Here is a 19,225-nt window from a genome sequence, read left to right as displayed (position 1 = left end):
GGTCCTTTCAAATGAGTCAGCTCTCTGCATCAGGTGGCCAAAATATTGGAGCTTCAGCCTCAACATCAGTCCTTCCAATGAACACCCAGGACTGATCTCCTTTAGGATGGACTGGTTGGATCTCCTTGCAGTCCAAGGGACTCTCAAGAGTCTTCTCCAACACCACACTTCAAAAGCATCAATTCTTCAGTGCTCAGCCTTCTTCACAGTCCAACTCTCACATCCATACATGACCACTGGAAAAACCATAGCCTTGACTAGACGGACCTTTGTTGGCAAAGTAATGTCTCTGCTTTTGAATATGCTATCTAGGTTGGTCATAACTTTCCTTCCAAGGAGTAAGCGTCTTTTAATTTCATGGCTGCAGTCACCATCTACAGTGATTTTGGAGCCCCCAAAAATAAAGTCAGCCACTGTTTCCACTGTATTTCCACTGTTTCCATTTTATTGTAGAACATACATTTTCCACCTCCTCTTTTGTTTTTAACTCAACAGTATTGCTTAGAGATCTTCCATTTTAGTATATTAGTGTAATAGAACTTTTTTATTTGAAGTCTTTGTTGATGAACCCTAATTGATTTAACAATCTTCTGTTGATAGCATGTTTTAGCATGTTAAATATGATATTTAACTCTTATTGTATATACTCAGTATTGTCTGGGTCTGTGGGATGCATTGATAAGGGCAAAAAATAAAAGACCGTATTTCCTACTTTCATGGAGCTTGTTTTCAATGAGATAGACATTAGCAGAAGACCTCTCAAATAAATGTGGAATCATAACTCTGATAAGTGCTGAGAAGAATCTAGTAGGGTTAATTGACATAGTCAAGGAGTAAAAGATAGCTTTTCCAAAAAAGTGATAATTGAACTGATGTCCAAAGAAAGGATTGTTAGTTTTGTGTATTTTAACGGTGAATTTTGTCCTATAATATCTTTTCTCCCATTTCTTCTGTTGCTGTAAGCGTGCCTCACTGTTGCCTCTGTATCATCAGATTTTAAAAATGCTTTTTCTCACTTATTAAAAAAAATCCAAACTCTTATCCAATCCCACTCTTGTTTCCAATACTGCCCTTTTTCTTTATCTCCCCTTCTCCTGTTACCAAAAGTGTTTTGTCTAAACTTCCTGTTTCTATTTCTTATATGTCACTAAGAAAAAAAATTGCAGGCTTATTCCTTTTTGACCTGTTCTAATATGAGTTACAGCAGACTTCATCACAGACACCAATGTCTTCCATGTCCGGTGAACATGGAACATGTTAGTCTCCGTTTTTCTTGAATATTCTGTGACATTGGACATATCTCTATCCTTGAAATGTTCTTTTATTTTGGTTTTCATGACTTTATCTTCTTCTGTTTCTCTTCCTCCTTTTCCAGTCTTTTTTGCTGCCTTTTTCTTTTCCAAGTATTAAATTCCTGAGTTCCTTAGGCTCTATCCTAGACTCTTTTCGCATCCTGTCAGACACTCTCACGGCAAGCTTCACATCCCTAGATGATTCTCAAGCCTATATTTGACTTCTCTTCTGAGCTTTATACCATTGCATCCAGCTGCCTCTCATAGTTTTTACTTTATTTATTATTTTTTAATTCAAATATATTTAGGGTCAGTTATTTGCCACGTAGTCTACTGGTGCTGGGAGTCTTTTAAAAGTGCTTTACTGGAATATGATCTAAACAGAATTTATGATTAACATTACCCACCAGAAACAAACAAGTAAATAAGCAGAAACAGCCAAAATAAGACCACCTCTACTTCCATGGTTCTTACTCAGCTGCTGAAGTCCACCCAGTTCTAGTCTGAAACCTTGGAATCAGTCTTGACTTCTCATTTTATCTGAGCATTTCCTCATCCAGTCCAATCGAATCCAACCCAATCCAGTCAATGTAATCTAACCCAATGCAGTGTTACCAGGGTTGGCCATTCTATCTTCTAAGTATGCACCCCTTCAACATCCTTCAGTGCTAATACTCCCACACACCCTTTTCTCTGCCAAGACCCTAATCTAAGCTGCCATCAGCTCTTGAGTAGTCTGCTACAGTTCCTTCTAATTTGTCATACTGCATTCACTTTTGACCACTATCTGGCAATTTGCTACATGACTGCAAGTATAATCTTTTAAAATTTTCCTCAATTTCTCTGTGTCTCCATTTCCTTATCTGTAAAATGAGATAATGATGGCCCTTCCCTCATAGATTTGTTGTGATGATAGAATTGCTATGTTAGAGTACTGAGAATAGTGCCAGGCACTGAGGCCTCAGTCAGTTGTTATTGAGACCTTACACATTGTTGCATTAGGCCAAGTAAAAGAAATGGTTAAGATAGAGGTCTATTAATAATAGATTTGAATGGAGTAATTATTAGCTCATTTATACTTAATTGTGCTTTATGTATTCACACAAAAAATCTGCAACTCTTATAATGCGTGACCTTATTATGTGTAATTTTTTTTCTTAATTAAAAGGCTAAGAAGCACCAGGCTTTTCTAGTGGAGACATGTGAAAATAACGTGAAAGAATTGGAATCGATCCTGGACAGCTTTTCTGTATCGGGCCAGTGGACATCAGGTTAGTTGAAGGTATAAAATGACAGATGCATCTGTCAATGTTCCAAAGTCCCTACATTTTGGGAATTCTGCAGATGCCTCTTACAGTCCCTCATCTCAACATGTTTTGATTTGATGACATGATAAGAGCAGTTCTCACAGCAGTCAGTTGGCCTAGCTGGCTGCGAAAGGGTGACGGACTGTGGACCTGCTGCTGTCCTACCTGAACTTGATTTACAAGTGTTGGTGTCTGTGTGATTGGACAGACAAGGGCTCACTTGCTGTGTTCTGAATCCAACTGAGAAGAAAGTCCATACAGTATACCTGCAAGGGGAACAGATGTTTCCATCAAACCGAGCCAAATTCTGAGGCAACCTTCAGCAACTTAAAGGTCATGTATTCAAAAGGTTATGTAGGACACAGGCTGTAACAGTGCATATTCTTCACCGCTGCTCTCCAGTCTGGTTTTCTCCTTCATTTCCTACCACAGTGCACATACTCTCCAGATAGAGTGCTTCGGTAAAACGCTTTGGTTTTAGTATTAGCCCACTTAATATGATAGAGAACTATAAAGATTGTATATCGGGTAGGCATATTTTGGTATCAAGCGAAAAGCATTAGTTGCTAATGAATGCTCTCCATTCCATGATTTCTGCTTCCTTAATTTGTGTGTGTGTGTGCCCTTATGTGTACTATAGTGGCTTTGACTTACGTATTTTCACTTCTCTACCTCAGTTTTCTTCTGGCATACTGTCAGCCTCAAATTATTTAGTTGCTTTCTGACTCAACTATATTTTTCAAAAAAGCATGTAAAATTCAATTCCTTACACCTTAAAATAGCTTCAAGACTGTTCTAAAGGAATCAAGCATATTTGACAAATAAGTTCTTTAGGAAACCCTTAAATTCAGAAAAGTTTGTTGTCCTTATAAAAGCAGAAAAATATGATCAAGGCCCATTTCACATTATGAATCTGCAGATTTCTGCTGGTGAGCCATTAGAAATTGAGTGAGATTTGCTGTTATCTATTTTTAACTTTCTTTGTTTTTATTTAAACTTTTTCCAAAAGCATTAGTATTTCATTGTTTGTCACTGTAAAATCAAGGTGTATAAAAGTGACATTAAAAAAATCCACTTTTCAATTGTATTTGCTAAAGCTTTGAGGAATAAAATTTTCTTTTTCAGTGATAGTGTTTTATTATTCATATGTCATTGCTTAATGGTTTTAAGGATCTTTAAGATTGTAAAATTATTATCATAACATATCTTAATGCTTCAATGTGCAGAGTTGAATTAGAAAACCTAAGAATAATGAGGTCATGTCTCCTTTGAGGTTTAAAGTTAAATAGTTGATAACAAAGAAACTCATAAGTTATTACTAAACCTATAGAAAAAGAATTGTCTTCTAATAAAGTTTTTCTTTTTATTCTCATCTATCAGTGACCATCTTTTTTAACTTCTTGTTCCTGGGAAAGGGATTGTGTGCTGAATTTGTGATTTCTGTTCTGTTATAGTGGTCTTTTTTTCCATATTGTGCTGGTTATTCATTCTCCTCTGGTCTCTGTTTTGCATTCTGGAGGCTGACCTCTGTGGACTGCATGATCGGGGCTCCTTTGCCCTCTGGCTTGGGGGTTGGATTTGGATTGTCGATGCACCAGCAGGAGATTAAGAGGGTGGAGGAAGAAGGGAAAGCAGAGAATGTCATGGTGTTTATTTCCCCCACTCCCTCCAGTGTGTTTCTGGCAGTGGTTTCATTTTTGGTGGCTATGGCTCCTGTCAAGCGGGTTCTCTCCCACAGCTGTGGTTTGTGTTTGTCTATGATGATAGCTTACCTCCACTTGACCCTGTAGGCGTCTCTTGGTATTAGTATTGCTTTTCCAGTCTTTAGAATGGACTGGTTGGATCTCCTTGCAGTCCAAGGGACTCTCAACAGTCTTCTCCAACACCACACTTCAAAAGCATCAATTCTTGGGCGCTCAGCTTTCTTCACAGTCCAACTCTCACATCCATACATGACCACTGGAAAAACCATAGCCTTGACTAGACCGACCTTTGTTGGCAAAGTAATGTCTCTGCTTTTGAATATGCTATCTAGGTTGGTCATAACTTGCCTTCCAAGGAGTAAGCGTCTTTTAATCATGGCTGCAGTCACCATCTCCAGTGATTTTGGAGCCCAAAAAAATGAAGTCTGACACTGTTTCCACTGTTTCCCCATCCATTATCCATGAAGTGATGGAACCAGATGCCATGATCTTCATTTTCTGAATGTTGGGATTTAAGCCAACTTTTTCACTCTCCTCTTTCACTTTCATCAAGAGGCTTTTTAGTTCCTCTTCACTTTCTGCCATAAGGGTGGTGTCATCTGTATATCTGAAGTTATTGATATTTGTCCCGGCAATCTTGATTCCAGCTTGTGCTTCTTCCAGTCCAGCGTTTCTCATGATGTACTCTGCATATAAGTTAAATAAGCAGGGTGACAATATACAGCCTTGACGAACTCCTTTTCCTATTTGGAACCAGTCTGTTGTTCCAAGTCCAGTTCTACCTGTTGCTTCCTGAATCTGCATACAGATTTCTCAAGAGGCAGGTCAGGTGGTCTGGTATTCCCATCTCTTTCAGAATTTTCCACAGTTTATTGTGATCCACACAGTCAAAGACTTTGGCATAGTCAATAAAGCAGAAATAGATGTTTTTATGGAACTCTCTTCCTTTTTCCATGATCCAGCAGATGTTGGCAATTTGATCTCTGGTTCCTCTGCCTTTTCTAAAACCAGCTTGAACATCTGAAAGTTCACGGTTCACGTATTGCTGAAGCCTGGCTTGGAGAATTTTGAGCATTACTTTACTAGCGTGTGAGATGAGTGCAATTGTGCGGTAGTTTGAGCATTCTTTGGCATTGCCTTTCTTTGGGATTGGAATGAAAACTGACCTTTTCCAGTCCTGTGGCCACTGCTGAGTTTTCCAAATTTGCTGGCATATTGAGTGCAGCACTTTCACAGCATCATCTTCCAGGATTTGAAATAGCTCAACTGGAATTCCATCACCTCCACTAGCTTTGTTTGTAGTGATGCTTTCTAAGGCCCACTTGACTTCACATTCCAGGATGTCTGGCTCTAGGTCAGTGATCACACTGTCGTGATTATCTTGGTCATGAAGCTCTTTTTTGTACAGTTCTTCTGTGTATTCTTACCACCTCTTCTTAATATCTTCTGCTTCTGTTAGGTCCATAGCATTTCTGTCCTTTATCAAGCCCATCTTTGCATGAAATGTTCCCTTGGTATCTCTAATTTTCTTAAAGAGATCTCTAGTTTTTCCCATTCTGTTGTTTTCCTTTATTTCTTTGTACTGATCACTGAGGAAGGCTTTCTTATCTCTCCTTGCTATTCTTTGGAACTCTGCATTCAGATGCTTATATCTTTCCTTTTCTCTTTGCTTCTCTTCTTTTCACAGCTATTTGTAAGGCCTCCTCAGACAGCCATTTGTTTTTTTGCATTTCTTTTCCATGGGGATGGGCTTGATCCCTGTCTTCTGTATAGTGTCATGAACCTCCGTCCATGGTTCATCAGGCACTCTATCTATCAGACTTAGTCCCTTAAATCTATTTCTCATTTCCACTGTATAATCATAAGGAATTTGATTTAGGTCATACCTGAATGGTCTAGTGGTTTTCCCTACTTTCTTCAGTTTAAGTCTGAATTTGGCAATAAGGAGTTCATGATCTGAGCCACAGTCAGCTCCCGGTCTTGTTTTGGCTGACTGTATAGAGCTTCTCCATCTTTGGCTGCAAAGAATATAATCAGTCTGATTTTGGTGTTGACCATCTGGTGATGTCCATGTGTAAAGTCTTCTCTTGTGTTGTTGGAAGAGGGTGTTTGCTATGACCAGTGTGTTCTCTTTGCAAAACTCTATTAGCCTTTGCCCTGCTTCATTCCATATTCCAAGGCCAAATTTACCTGTTGCTGCTGCTGCTGCTATGTCACTTCAGTCGTGTCCGACTCTGTGCGACCCCACAGATGGCAGCCCACCAGGCTCCCCCGTCCCTGGGATTCTCCAGGCAAGAACACTGGAGTGGGTTGCCATTTCCTTCTCCAATTCATGAAAGGGAAAAGTGAAAATGAAGTCGCTCAGTCGTGTCCCACTCTCAGCGACCCCATGGACTGCAGCCCACCAGGCTCCTCCATCCATGGGATTTCCCAGGCAAGTGTACTGGAGTGGGGTGCCATTGCCTTCTCTGAATTTACCTGTTACCTCAGGTGTTTCTTGACTTCCTACTTTTGCATTCCAGTCCCCTATAATGAAAAGGACATCTTTTTTGGGTGTTAGTTCTAAAAGGTCTTGTAGGTCTTCATAGAACTGTTCAACTTCAGCCTCTTCAGCATTACTGTTTGGGGCATAGACTTGGATTACTGTGATATTGAATGGTTTGACTTGGAAATGAACAGAGATCATTCTGTCATTTTTGAGATTGCATCCAAGTACTGCATTTCAGACTCTTTCGTTGACCATGATGGCTACTCCATTTGTTCTGAGGGATTCCTGCCCGCAGTAGTAGATATAATGGTCATCTGAGTTAAATTCACCCATTCCAGTCCATTTTAGTTTGCTGGTTCCTAGAATGTCGATGTTCACTCTTGCCATCTCCTGTTTGGGTGTTCTTTGGAAGGACTGATGCTAAAGCTGAAACTCCAATACTTTGGCCACTTTGTGCAAAGAGTTGACTCATTAGAAAAGACTCTGATTCTGGGAGGGATTGGGGGCAGGAGGAGAAGGGGACAACAGAAGATGAGATGGCTGGATGGCATCACTGACTCGATGGACATGAGTTTGGGTGAACTCTGGGAGTTGGTGATGGACAGGGAGGCCTGGCGTGCTACAATTCATGGGGTCGCAAAGAGTCGGACACGACTGAGCGACTGAACTGAACTGAACTGAACTTCCTTTTTGCTGGTTTGTGGTATCACATCATATCCTTTTTGTTCTCTTAACCTGCTTGCATTTCTGTAAAATCTTCATTAAATTTTTTTCCCAGTGAACTCTTCTGACTATGCCAGTTCTTCCCTTTGATACTTGACTATTTACATACCTGCTTTGAACTTGATTTTATTCTTGCTCTTGGCTTCCATCAAATAGCCCTCTATAACCATAATGGACTCTCTTTCTGTCCATACCAGCTCAAGTTGGAATTTTGCCACTTAACCAAGAGGGATATTATTAATAAACTTTATTGCTCAACATTTTGTGGAAGAGCCTGAACAATTATGATTGCCTACTGTGTCAACCCTGGGTTCAGCTACACAAAGATGACTAAATAATTTGTTCCTCCCTACCTCTCTCCCTTTTTTCCCCATGGCACTTATTACTGTTAAGCATTTCTGCCAGACTATGTGGTACATTTTTTATTATATCTGTATTGTCAAGGTTCTCTGGAAAAATAGAACCAATAAGATTATATAGATACACACAAGAGTCAAGATATTGGAGTTTGCACACATGGTTATAGAGGCTAGGAAATCTTGTGATCTTTCCTCTGCAAGCTGAAGGACCAGGAAAGGCAGTAATATAATTCAATGTGAGTCTGAAGGCCTGAGAAACTGGGGGTTCCTGGGGGTCCAGGAACCAGGAATAGGATGTCTGAGGGCAGGAAAAGATGGAAGTCTCAGTTTAGGAAAAAAGAGAATTTTCCTTTTTCCTTTTGTTCTTTGGGATTGGAGGAGGAGAGGGCTAAGAGTGGGGGGTAAGTAAGGGAAGTCAACAGATTGGATATTGCCTCCCCTACCCACGTTGGTGAGGGCACATCTTCTTTACTTAGTCTACTGATTCAAATGCTAATATGTCCCAGAAACACTCTCATGGACACATCCAAAAGTGATTTACTGGTTTTCTGGGCATCCTTTAGCCCGGTCAAGTTGGCAATAAAATCAACCATCTCAATATCCAAGCTCCATGAGGGCAAGGATCTTTGTCTCTTTCATTTACTAAAGAGTTTTAAGCAGGTAGACAATACTTGGCACAAAGGAAGCACTCAAATATTTTTTCAATGAATAAAAGCATGAATGAGTTAACAGTAGGTCAATATTGTATTTTAAATGATAATTTTTGAGGTTATAAAGGTAGTCATGGAGTCTCTTTCAAGATTTTAGCAGCTTTTTGGGTAGCAGTTCATAAAGAGTCGCCAAGAAGACTGACTTTCTATCTTCAGTGGAAATGATGTCACCGTCTTTCATGCCTTATGGAAATGCCACCTTGATTGCTTACTATTATTAGATAAGATGACCTCAATTTAATCAATCATGGACATGTATTTCCTATTTCTGCCTTCTACTTTCTGCTGAAATTGCTATACAACAGCTACTCATAACTCATTTTTTTTCTGATAGAAATGCTTAGTGTGTATAAGGGAGAAGTCCTTTCCGACTTTGAACCCATGTAGTCTTTCTGCCTCAAGTGTTGCTTCCTACTATGGTTTTACGGTTTCACCTCTAGAATGTGACTTTTCCTTCATTAGGTTCATGAAAGAAAGTTTTTGTTCTAATTCATTCTTGAATCCTCCTCAGGTGGCTTGACTTTTGTGTAGACTGAGACAAAAGCCCCTCCAACCTTCTTCAACCTTTCCTTTCTTGAGGAAATCATTTGTAATACTCCAGAAGTATCCTTTTGCTTTCTACTAGGAGAGGCTGAAGGGCCCTAGGAAATAATAGCAAGAACATATGGTGCCTTTAGGTATGTATATATCACCCAGGAGTCGGGCAGCTTCAGGGACTATTCTTAAGAAAATCAGGACGTCACGTGGTACTTTCCTCTCATCTCTCCTTTCCATCCTTCGTAAAGGATTATTGCCTAGATCTAGTATCTTCTTGAGACTTTTACTTGTCCTCAGGAACCTTGTGGCTGGCACCTTTTAATTAGAGGCTCATGGGTTACTGAGAGACTGAGGATGTCTGTAAGAGCAGCACACAGGTCTCCTTTGGTGTCATTTGCCAGTGTCTTCTTGCTTACTCCCCTTACCTCCCAGTTCACTGAGGTTTACAAACCAAGCTTTTCCTACTTTATCATGCTCAAAGCTTTGATTTGTGAAATCCAAGGGAGCGACCGCAGTAAGAGGGCTCAACATTTCTAACAGTCAGTGTGCTCACTAACTAATCACACAATTAAGGTGACTGAGAAATAGGGGACCCAGGAGAGCCAGTCTGACTCCGAAGGCCTGAGAAACAGGAGACCTGATGGTGTAAGTTCCAGTCGGAGTCTGAGTCCAAAGGCAGGAGAAGACTGATTTCCAGCTTGAAGGTAGTCAGGTGGACAGAAAGAATCCTTTCTTACTTCGCCTTTTGTTCTATTTGGGCCTTCAGTGGAGTGGGTGAGGCCCACCCACATTGGGGAGGGCAGTCCGCTTTACTCAGTCTGCTGATGCAAATGTCAGTCTCGTCCAGAAATAGCCTCATAGACACACCCAGAAATAATTTTTAACTGAATATCTGGGCCTGTAGCCCAGTCAAGTTTACACATAAAATTTTTCTGTGCTATGCTTAGTTGCTCGGTCGTGTCTGACTCTTTTGTGACCCCATGGACTGTAGCTGCCATGCTTCTTTGTTCATGGGGATTCTTCAGGCAAGAATACTGGAGTGGATTGCCATGCCTGCCTCCAGGGGATCTTATCAACCCAGGGGTCAAACCCAGGTCTTCTACTCCCGCATTGCAGGAAGATTCTTTACAGACTGAGCCACCAGGGAAGCACATAAAAGTAACTACCAGCTTTTCTCTGGCCAGCAAGTCCCTCATAACCATCATGTTACTTTCTGTTTCTCTGAATTTGACTACTTTAGATATCTCTTATATTGAAATCATATATTATCTTTTCATGATTGACTTCTTTTACTTAGCAAAATATCCTCCAGGTTCATCCATATTATGGCATGTGACAGGAATTCCTTTTTAAGGCTGAATAATACTCCATTGTCCAACAGAAGCAGAAGAGATTAAGAAGAGGTGGCAAGAATACACAGAACTATACAGAGAAGGTCTTAATGACCTGGATAACCATGATGGTGCAGCCACTTACCTAGAGCCAGACATCCCGGTGTGAAGTCAAGGGGGCCTTAGAAAGCATTAGTACAAATAAAGCTAGTGGAGGTGATGGAATTCCAGCTGAGTTATTTAAAATCCTAAAAGATGATGCTGTTAAAGTGCTGCACCCAATCTGTCAGCAGATTTGGAAAACTCAGCAGTGGCCACAGTATTGGAAAAGGTCAGTTTTCATTCCAGTGCCAAAGAAGGACAGTGCCAGAGAATATACAAACTATCATATAGTTGCATTCATTTCACATGCTAGCAAGGTTATGCTCAAACTCCTTCAACCTAGGCTTTAGTAGTACATGAACCAAGAACTTACAGATGTACATGCTGGGTTTAGAAAAGGCAGAGGAACCAGAGATCAAATTGCCAACACTTGTTGGATCATAGAGAAAGCAAAGGAATTCCAGAAAAGCATATCCTGCTTCATTGACTACTCTAAAGCTTTTGACTGTTTGGATCACAACAAACTATGAAAAATTCTTAAAGAGATGGAAATACCAGACCACCTTACCTATCTCCTGAGAAACCTGTATGTGGATCAAGTAGCAACATTTAGAATCAGACATGGACCAGCAGTCTGGTTCAAAATTGGGAAAGGAGTATGACAAGGCTGTATATTGTCACCCTGCTTATTTAACTTCTGTGCAGAGTACATCATGGGAAAGCTGGGCTGGATGAAGCACAAGCTGGAATCAAGATTGCTAGGAGAAATATAAACAACTTCAGATACATAGATGATACCACTCCAATGACAGAAGGCAAAGAGGAACTAAAGAGCCTCTGGATGAGGGTGAAAGAGGAGAATGAAAAAACTGGCTCGAAACTCAGCGTCCAAAAAACTAAGATCATGGCATCCAGCCCCATCATTTCATGGCAAATAGAAGGGGAAAAAGTGGAAAGAGTGACAGCTTTTATGTTCTTGGGCTCCAGAATCACTGCAGATAGTGACTGTGGCCATGAAATTAAGACACTTGCTCCTTGGAAGAAAAGCTATGACAAACCTAAACAGTGTATTAAAAAGTGGAGACATCTCCTTCCCAACAAAGGTGCTTTGGTTCATAGAGAAAACCACAGTCAACCATAGTCAAAGCTATGGTTTTCTCAGTAGTCATGTATACATGTGAGAGCTGAACCAAAAGAAGGCTGAGCACTGAAGAATTGATGCTTTCAAATTATGGTACCAGAGAGGACTTTTGAGAGTCCCTGGGACTACAAGGAGATCAGACCAGTCAATCCTAAAGGAAATCAACCCTGAATATTCATTGGAAGGACTGATGCCAAAGCAGAAGCTCCAGTGCTTTGGCCATCTAATAGGAAGAACCGACTCATTGGAGAAGACCTGGATGCTGAGAAAGATCGAAGGCAGGGGGAGAAAGAGGTGACAGAGGCTGAGATGGCTGGATGGTATCACTGACTCAGTGGGCATGAGTTTGAGCAGTCTTTGGGAGATAGTGAAGGACAGGGAAGTCTAGCATGCTGCAGTCCATTATGTCACAAAGAGTTGGACATGGCTTAATGACTGAACAACAACAAGACTCCAATGTTATGTATTTGTCACATTTTATCTATCAATTTATCTGTTGATGGACCTTTGGGTTGCTTCCATCTCTTGGCTATTTTGAGTAGTGCTGTTATTAACATGGGTATAGAAATATCTCTGCTAGGCTCTGCTTTCAGTTCCTTTGGATATACGGAAGTGGGATTGTTTGTCCATTAACTGTTTAAATAACTTTTTTGGTCACACCATGTCACACATGGTGACATGTATGATCTTAGTTCCCTGACCAAGGATTGAACCCAGTGAGTTCTATGTAAATGAGCCCATTTCCATAGTACTTAATTTGCTATGAAATGAGTTCCTTGGTCAGAAGCAATGCTGTGGGATACATGATGGTGAATAAGACATTTTGTAAATTCGTGGATGACAATTTCAGCAGAAATATTGTGATCAGGGAAGGAAAATGCCTTTCTAGAGTAAATGTCTAGTAAGAATGAGTATTGCTTATTCCATGATGGAAATGACTTAATATAATCAACTTGCCATCAGGTAGATGGCTGGTGCCAGTCAGGAGTGGTGGCATATCATGGATTCAGTGTTTGTCTTTGGTATCGATATAGCTGGCACTTAACAGGAATTGTAAACCTGACAGCCTTGGTGAGTGAAGATCCATGCTGCCAAGCCCATGCCTTCCGTCTACTCTTGCTGCTGTGACTCCTGTGTTGTAGGGGTGACAAAGATGAGCAGGGAGAAAAGTGACTGGGAAAATATGCTAGCTGACACCCACAACCAGTCCATTCTGAAGGAGATCAGCCCTGGGATTTCTTTGGAAGGATGATGCTAAAGCTGAAACTCCAGTACTTTGGCCACCTCATGCAAAGAGTTGACTCATTGGAAAAGATTGGGGACGACAGAGGATGAGATGGCTGGATGGCATCACTGACTCAATGGACGTGAGTCTGAGTGAACTCCGGGAGTTGGTGATGGACAGGAAGGCCTGGCGTGCTGCGATTCATGGGGTCGCAAAGAGTCGGGCACGACTGAGCGACTGATCTGATCCGATCTGATCTGACACCCACAGAATACTTCATTTTGTTCTCCTGATTATTAAGATCCTCCTCCACCTCAGTTGATCGGGGCATAGTGCCCATCTCAAGAGGTCTGTCCACACACTTGCTCAGACCACCTTGGGACCGGTTTTCCTATCATCTTTTGGAGTCCCTGACCATTCAGCCAATCTGCTAGCTACTACCTCCAGATTAGTGTATATTTGTGCCTTTGATCATCTCTCATTCCAGACAAAATGATAGTCAAGTCCAGTACTTGAAGTTTTGCATACTGGGGGGATTTTTGCTTCATTACCATCCATCAAGGCCACCCTTGAATAGGGCTGTCTTGATGCAGCTGTCTACTTTTTTTTGTTAAAGTTAATTAGTTTCTGGCTACACTCTGAGTCTGCATTGTTGCACGAAGTCTCTTTCTAGTTGTAGATAGTGGGGGCTACTCTTTAGTTACAGTGTGTGGACTTCGTATTATGGTGGCTTCTCTTGTTGCAGAGCTCCGGCCCTAGAGTGCAGACTCAGTACTTGTGGCATATAGGCTTCACAGCATGTGGAATCTTCCTGGACCAGGGATTGAGGATATGTCCCTTGCATTGGCAGGCAGATTCTTAACCACTGGACCACCAGGGAAGTCCAATACTTTTGAGTAATGTCAGCATATCATACAGAAACATCTATATAACAAGCCCATTCTCTCCACCCCGCCCCCCTACCCCCGACATTAGTCAACTGGTTATCGGGAACTTGTCCACAGGTTCAGGATATAGGTTAAGACAGAAGAAGCAATGTAACAAGAATAGGAAATCTAGATTACTTATTCACGAAGCTTGCTTGTGCCTGCAGGATTTGTTTGAACCCAGTTTTGTATATTGGAGAAGGCAATGGCACCCCACTCCAGTAGTCTTGCCTGGAAAATCCCATGGACGGAGGAGCCTGGTGGGCTGTGGTCCATGGGGTCGCTAAGAGTCGGACACAACTGAGCGACTTCACTTTCACTTTTCACTTTCATGCATTGGAGAAGGAAATGGCAATTCACTCCAGTGTTCTTGCCTGGAGAATCCCAGGGACGGGGGAGCCTGGTGGGCTGCCGTCTATGGGGTCTCACAGAGTCGGACACGACTGAAGTGACTTAGCAGTAGCAGAAGTTTTGTATATACCACCTTCCTTTGAGATAGAGTGCTATCATGAATACTCAAATTAATGGGGTTGGTGGATCTGACAGTAACCATTTCATCGTGGGCAACTCAGGTCACATGCTAAACTGGGGAGTGTGAATGCAGTGTCTGCTAAGGACCAGTAGCGAGTCAAAAGCTGATATTCAAGAGAATACTTATCTGTAGAGGATTGCTTGCTTTTTTCCCAAATTCTAAAAGCTTATACTATCATTCGCCTGTAAGGACCTGCCAAACTTGGCCTGCTTAAACTCAAGCCGTCAGAATAATATCATCAACTTGGTAGAGAATGAAGTGGAACACTTGATGTCTTCCAGAATGGAGAGCTGATGGAGATTTCTATACACTGGATTATGCTAGAGTTGATGTGGTTCTGAGGTAGGGTCGTGAGGGTACATTGCTGGTCCTGCAAGCAGAAAGAACTGTTTTGGTGGTTTTTATTAAAAGGATAGAAGAAATAGCCTCATTCCAGTTTCCAGGAAATGGATTGATTTACTCCAACAATGAAACTACATCTGTAACTGCAGCTGTAATTGGAATCACGTGTGATTATGCTTTCAGTAATTCACTGTCATTTCTTAAGACCCATCTGTACTCTGCACTAGCCAGATAGATGAGTTGAATGCTGATGTGGTTGGAATCACCACCCTTTATCATCTTTCACAGAGGCACTAACCTCTGCAGTCTCTCTAGGAATGTGGCTTTACTTTTGATTTACTATTTGGGTAGATCAGAGTTTTGGTGACTTCCATTTACTTTTTTTCCTGTTTTCCTCTGTTAGCTCCTCATTCCGTGGGTCAGGTAACTAATATGGGCATTGTGCTAGTTTCTGCATTTGTCTTTGATAACAACACAGTCCGAAGTGGGAAAACAACTGTGTGGGTTCACCTCGGGCCCACTGAAGCTAGACTTTAACCGAAGCTTTCTTGTATAAGCTCCTCTCCTAACTAGTGAACCACAGTAGCATATTAGCTCTCCAGGAATTAGAGTCAGTTCCAATCCAATGTCCAGTTATCCAAGGTATGTGTAACTCCCCTTCCCCAGCATGTTTCTTGGAGGAAGGCTAGGAGATAGATTTGCAGTATAATCTTTTTGCACAGGATCGTTTGGGTTCCTAAAGGGGATCTACTGGCACTGGGTCTGTGAACAAAGTCAAGTCAGAATTGGTTGAGGGCCAAGATGTCTTTTGTATAGATTTAACTTCTACTTCTGGTAATCAGACCCAGAACTTTTCTGGCTTTTCATCTTTTTTTTTTTTTTAATTAATTTATTTTTTTAATTTTATTTTTAAACTTTACAATATTGTATTGGTTTTGCCATATATCAACATGAATCCACCACAGGTATACACGTGTTCCCCATCCTGAATCCTCCTCCCTCCTCCCTCCCCGTACCATCCCTCTGGGTCGTCCCATTGCACCAGCCCCAGGAATGCAGTATCATGCATCGAACCTGGACTGGCGATTCGTTTCATATATGATATCATACATGTTTCAATGCCATTCTCCCAAGTCGTCCCACCCTCTCCCTCTCCCACAGAGTCCTAGATGTCCATCAGCAGATGAATGGATAAGAAAGCTGTGGTACACATACACAATGGAGTATTACTCAGCCATTAAAAAGAATACATTTGTCTGTGCTGCGACAAGAGAAGCCATGGCAACAAGAAGTCCAAGAACCACAGTGAAGAGTAGCCCCCACTGGTGGCAACCAGAGAAAGCCCTTGTACAGCAACAAAGACCCACCACAGCCAAAATAGAAAACTAAATAAATAAATCTTTTAAAAAAGAAAAAAAAAAAAAAAAGAATACTTTTGAATCAGTTCTAATGAGGTGGATGAAACTGGAGCCTACTATACAGAGTGAAGTAAGCCAGAAAGAAAAACACCAATACAGTATACTAATGCATATATATGGAATTTAGAAAGATGGTAACAATAACCTTGTATACGAGAACTTTTTTACTTATACGCGTCGAGTAACGTTCAAATAGAGCGCCTATCTGTTTTAGTCCCAGGAATACTGTGATCAGTAGCCAATGCTAGTGATCTCTGTGGGTAAAACCATTTTGTTTATTACTTCGAATCCACTGCCCGTTATGATAACCATATCCATTTTGTCACTGCAAGTTGAGGCCACCACTTGACCTTGTCACTTGAGATTCCAAGATCTTCACTGAACCCAGCTTGGTGGCATCATTTTCCACTGTTAATCCATGGCTCTCCAGCTACTGCGCCTAGATGCCCACCAGGCTACAGAGCTCATCAAGGATGCTCAGCCCCTTCCCCACCCCCAACACATTTCTTAAACCTTGGTAAAGGAGGTATTTTTTGAACTCTTCCTGGGGACATAGTGGGTGGGTGAGTAGGATTTACATAATACTGTCTGTATGTGAGGGAAGTTATAAGCCATTTTTTTTTTTTAACTCCAGGATGGGAACCAATGTTTGCAAGATAATGAAGATGTTTATGATCTCAGTAAATAAGATGAGTTAATATATGGAATGTAGTCTGAGCTTGTAAAATATAACTGCCAACAAAATGTTTATATTCAGTGCTTTTAGAATGAAAAAAGGATTTTCTTAGTCATAATTGTATTAAATATTTAGATTTTCTCAGGTGAAAAACCCATTTTAATGTTATTTTCTGTGTTTTATTACATGATTAAAAATCAGTATTAAACAACAGGGTTTTTTTTCTTTTTTTCTATTCTGAGGATGAATATGACTATTCATGTTCTATAGTAGATAGAGTCTTTTATTTTATATTCTGTCCATTTCTTGTTTTTAAAATAATTTTATTTATTTATTTATTTTTGGCATTCTTGGGTCTTCAGTGCTGCACAGGCTGTTTTCTAGTTGCGGCGAGCAGGGGTCGCTCCTAGGTTACTTTCTAGCTCTCTCTTCTCACCACTCCTGGTGAGTGGTACATGGGCTTCTCATTGCAGGGGCTTCTCTTGTTGCAGAGCATGGGCTCTAGGGTGTGTGGGCTCAGTAGTTGTGGTTTGCAGGCTCTAGGGCACAGGCTCAATAGTTGTGGTATATAGGCTTAGTTGTTACGTGGTATGTGGGATCTTCCTGGATCAGGGATCAAACTTGTGTCTCCTGCATTGACAGGCAGATTCTTTACCACTGAGCCACCTAGGAAGTCCTGTCCATTATTTCTTAATAATTGAGGTCTTGTAGGATACTTAAGTAGATAGAATGGTTGACAAGGTGGAGGAAATAGACTCACCTCAGATCAGATCAGATTAGTCGCTCAGTCGTGTCCGACTCTTTGCGACCCCATGAATCGCAGCACGCCAGGCCTCCCTGTCCATCACCAACACCCGGAGTTCACTCAGACTCATGTCCATAGAGTCAGTGATGCCATCCAGTCATCTCATCCTCTGTCATCCCCTTCTCCTCCTGCCCCCAATCCCTCCCAGCATCAGAGGCTTTTCCAATGAGTCAACACTTCGCATGAGGTGGCCAAAGTACTGGAGTTGTAGCTTTAGCATCATTCCTTCCAAAGAAATCCCAGGGCTGATCTCCTTCAGAATGGACTGGTTGGCTCTCCTTGCAGTCCAAGGGACTCTCAAGAGTCTTCTCCAACACCACAGTTCAAAAGCATCAATTCTTCGGTGCTCAGCCTTCTTCACAGTCCAACTCTCACATCCATACATGACCAATGGAAAAACCATAGCCTTGACTAGACGAACTATTGTTGGCAAAGTAATATCTCTGCTTTTGAACACGCTATCTAGGTTGGTCATAACTTTCCTTCCAAGGAGTAAACGTCTTTTAATTTCATGGCTACAGTCACCATCTGTAGTGATTTTGGAGCCCAGAAAAATAAAGTCTGACACTGTTTCCACTGTTTCCCCATCTATTTCCCTTGAAGTGGTGGGACTGGATGCCATGATCTTCATTTTCTGAATGTTGAGCTTTAAGCCAACTTTTTCACTCTCCACTTTCACTTTCATCAAGAGGCTTTTGAGTTCCTCTTCACTTTCTGCCATAAGGGTGGTGTCATCTGCGTATCTGAGGTTATTGATATTTCTCCCGGCAATCTTGATTCCAGTTTGTGTTTCTTTTACTGTTTCTTCTGTGGAACTGTAGGTTACTGAGATGATAGATAACACCATCCTGAAAAACAGTGGTTTATTTGAGTCATGTAAAAATATTTAGTTTTTCAGATTGTTCAAAAGGGAACATTTAAATGGAAGGTTTGGACCCTTTCCTTCCATCTCACTCCATTCTGTGGGGTACTAATTCAAGGAAAAGCTTTGTCAAAGTGAACCCAGACTTGACCTTGGAGAAGAAAAGGGCAACCTGCTCCACTGTTCTTGCCTGGAGAATCCCATGGACAGAGGAGCCTGGCAGGTTACAGTTCATGGGGTCACAAAGAGTCGGACATGACTGAGCACCCAGACTTGAAACCTACTTAAAAGTGAGAAAGAGATTGAGACAGGCAGCAGTGACGTGAAAGTACAGGCTGGCACCCGTGTAAAGAGACATACGTGGACAGGGACAAGGACAGAGGAACTAAGAAGATTTTGAGTTGGAGTAATGGTACTATAAATGGTTGTGACACATGCTGTTCTTCATTTGCACTTTGACGTTTGAAAAACCATTTATGACTACTGTTAAAATTTTACTTTATTTATTTATTTATTACTGTTCTTCATCTGTGAGTTTTTAGTCCTTTCACTGATAGGATAGTTTAATAGTTTATTGTTTGGGGTGCCAGTAGTGCAGTGATTAGGGCATTATTAGGTTGAATCACATTTTAGTCAGTAAGCTCCTGGGTCCTTTCTTTTTGCTTGTGAACACTGTCGTGTGAAGGTACCAGTAAGTACTTCTTTTTATAATGAAGGTGGCCGGGACATAAAGCATACTTTTCACC

At 41.2% G+C, this 19,225-nt stretch overlaps 1 protein-coding gene across 18 annotated transcripts in view; it reads left to right on the top strand.

Annotated features, from left to right (window-relative positions):
• CCDC171 (coiled-coil domain containing 171) overlaps positions 1-19,225 on the top strand; it is a 340,483-nt gene that overhangs the window by 95,097 nt on the left and 226,161 nt on the right. For all 18 annotated transcript variants that reach the window (XR_015169517.1, XR_015169516.1, XR_015169518.1 and 15 more), the window contains one exon: positions 2,461-2,563. Coding sequence is in view for 15 of the 18 variants with exons in the window: in XM_086415030.1 (XP_086271156.1) it covers positions 2,461-2,563 (103 nt within the window). In the remaining 3 variants the exon portion in view is untranslated. The remainder of the gene's footprint in view (positions 1-2,460; positions 2,564-19,225) is intronic.

Source organism: Bos grunniens, chromosome 8 (genome assembly GCF_055505025.1).
Source record: "Bos grunniens cultivar Pamir isolate PY7600 chromosome 8, Bosgru_T2T1.0, whole genome shotgun sequence".
In the NCBI taxonomy this organism is placed as follows: Eukaryota; Metazoa; Chordata; class Mammalia; order Artiodactyla; family Bovidae; genus Bos; species Bos grunniens.
Note: the sequence above shows the minus strand (reverse complement) of the source record. Positions and strands in the feature narration are given on the sequence as shown.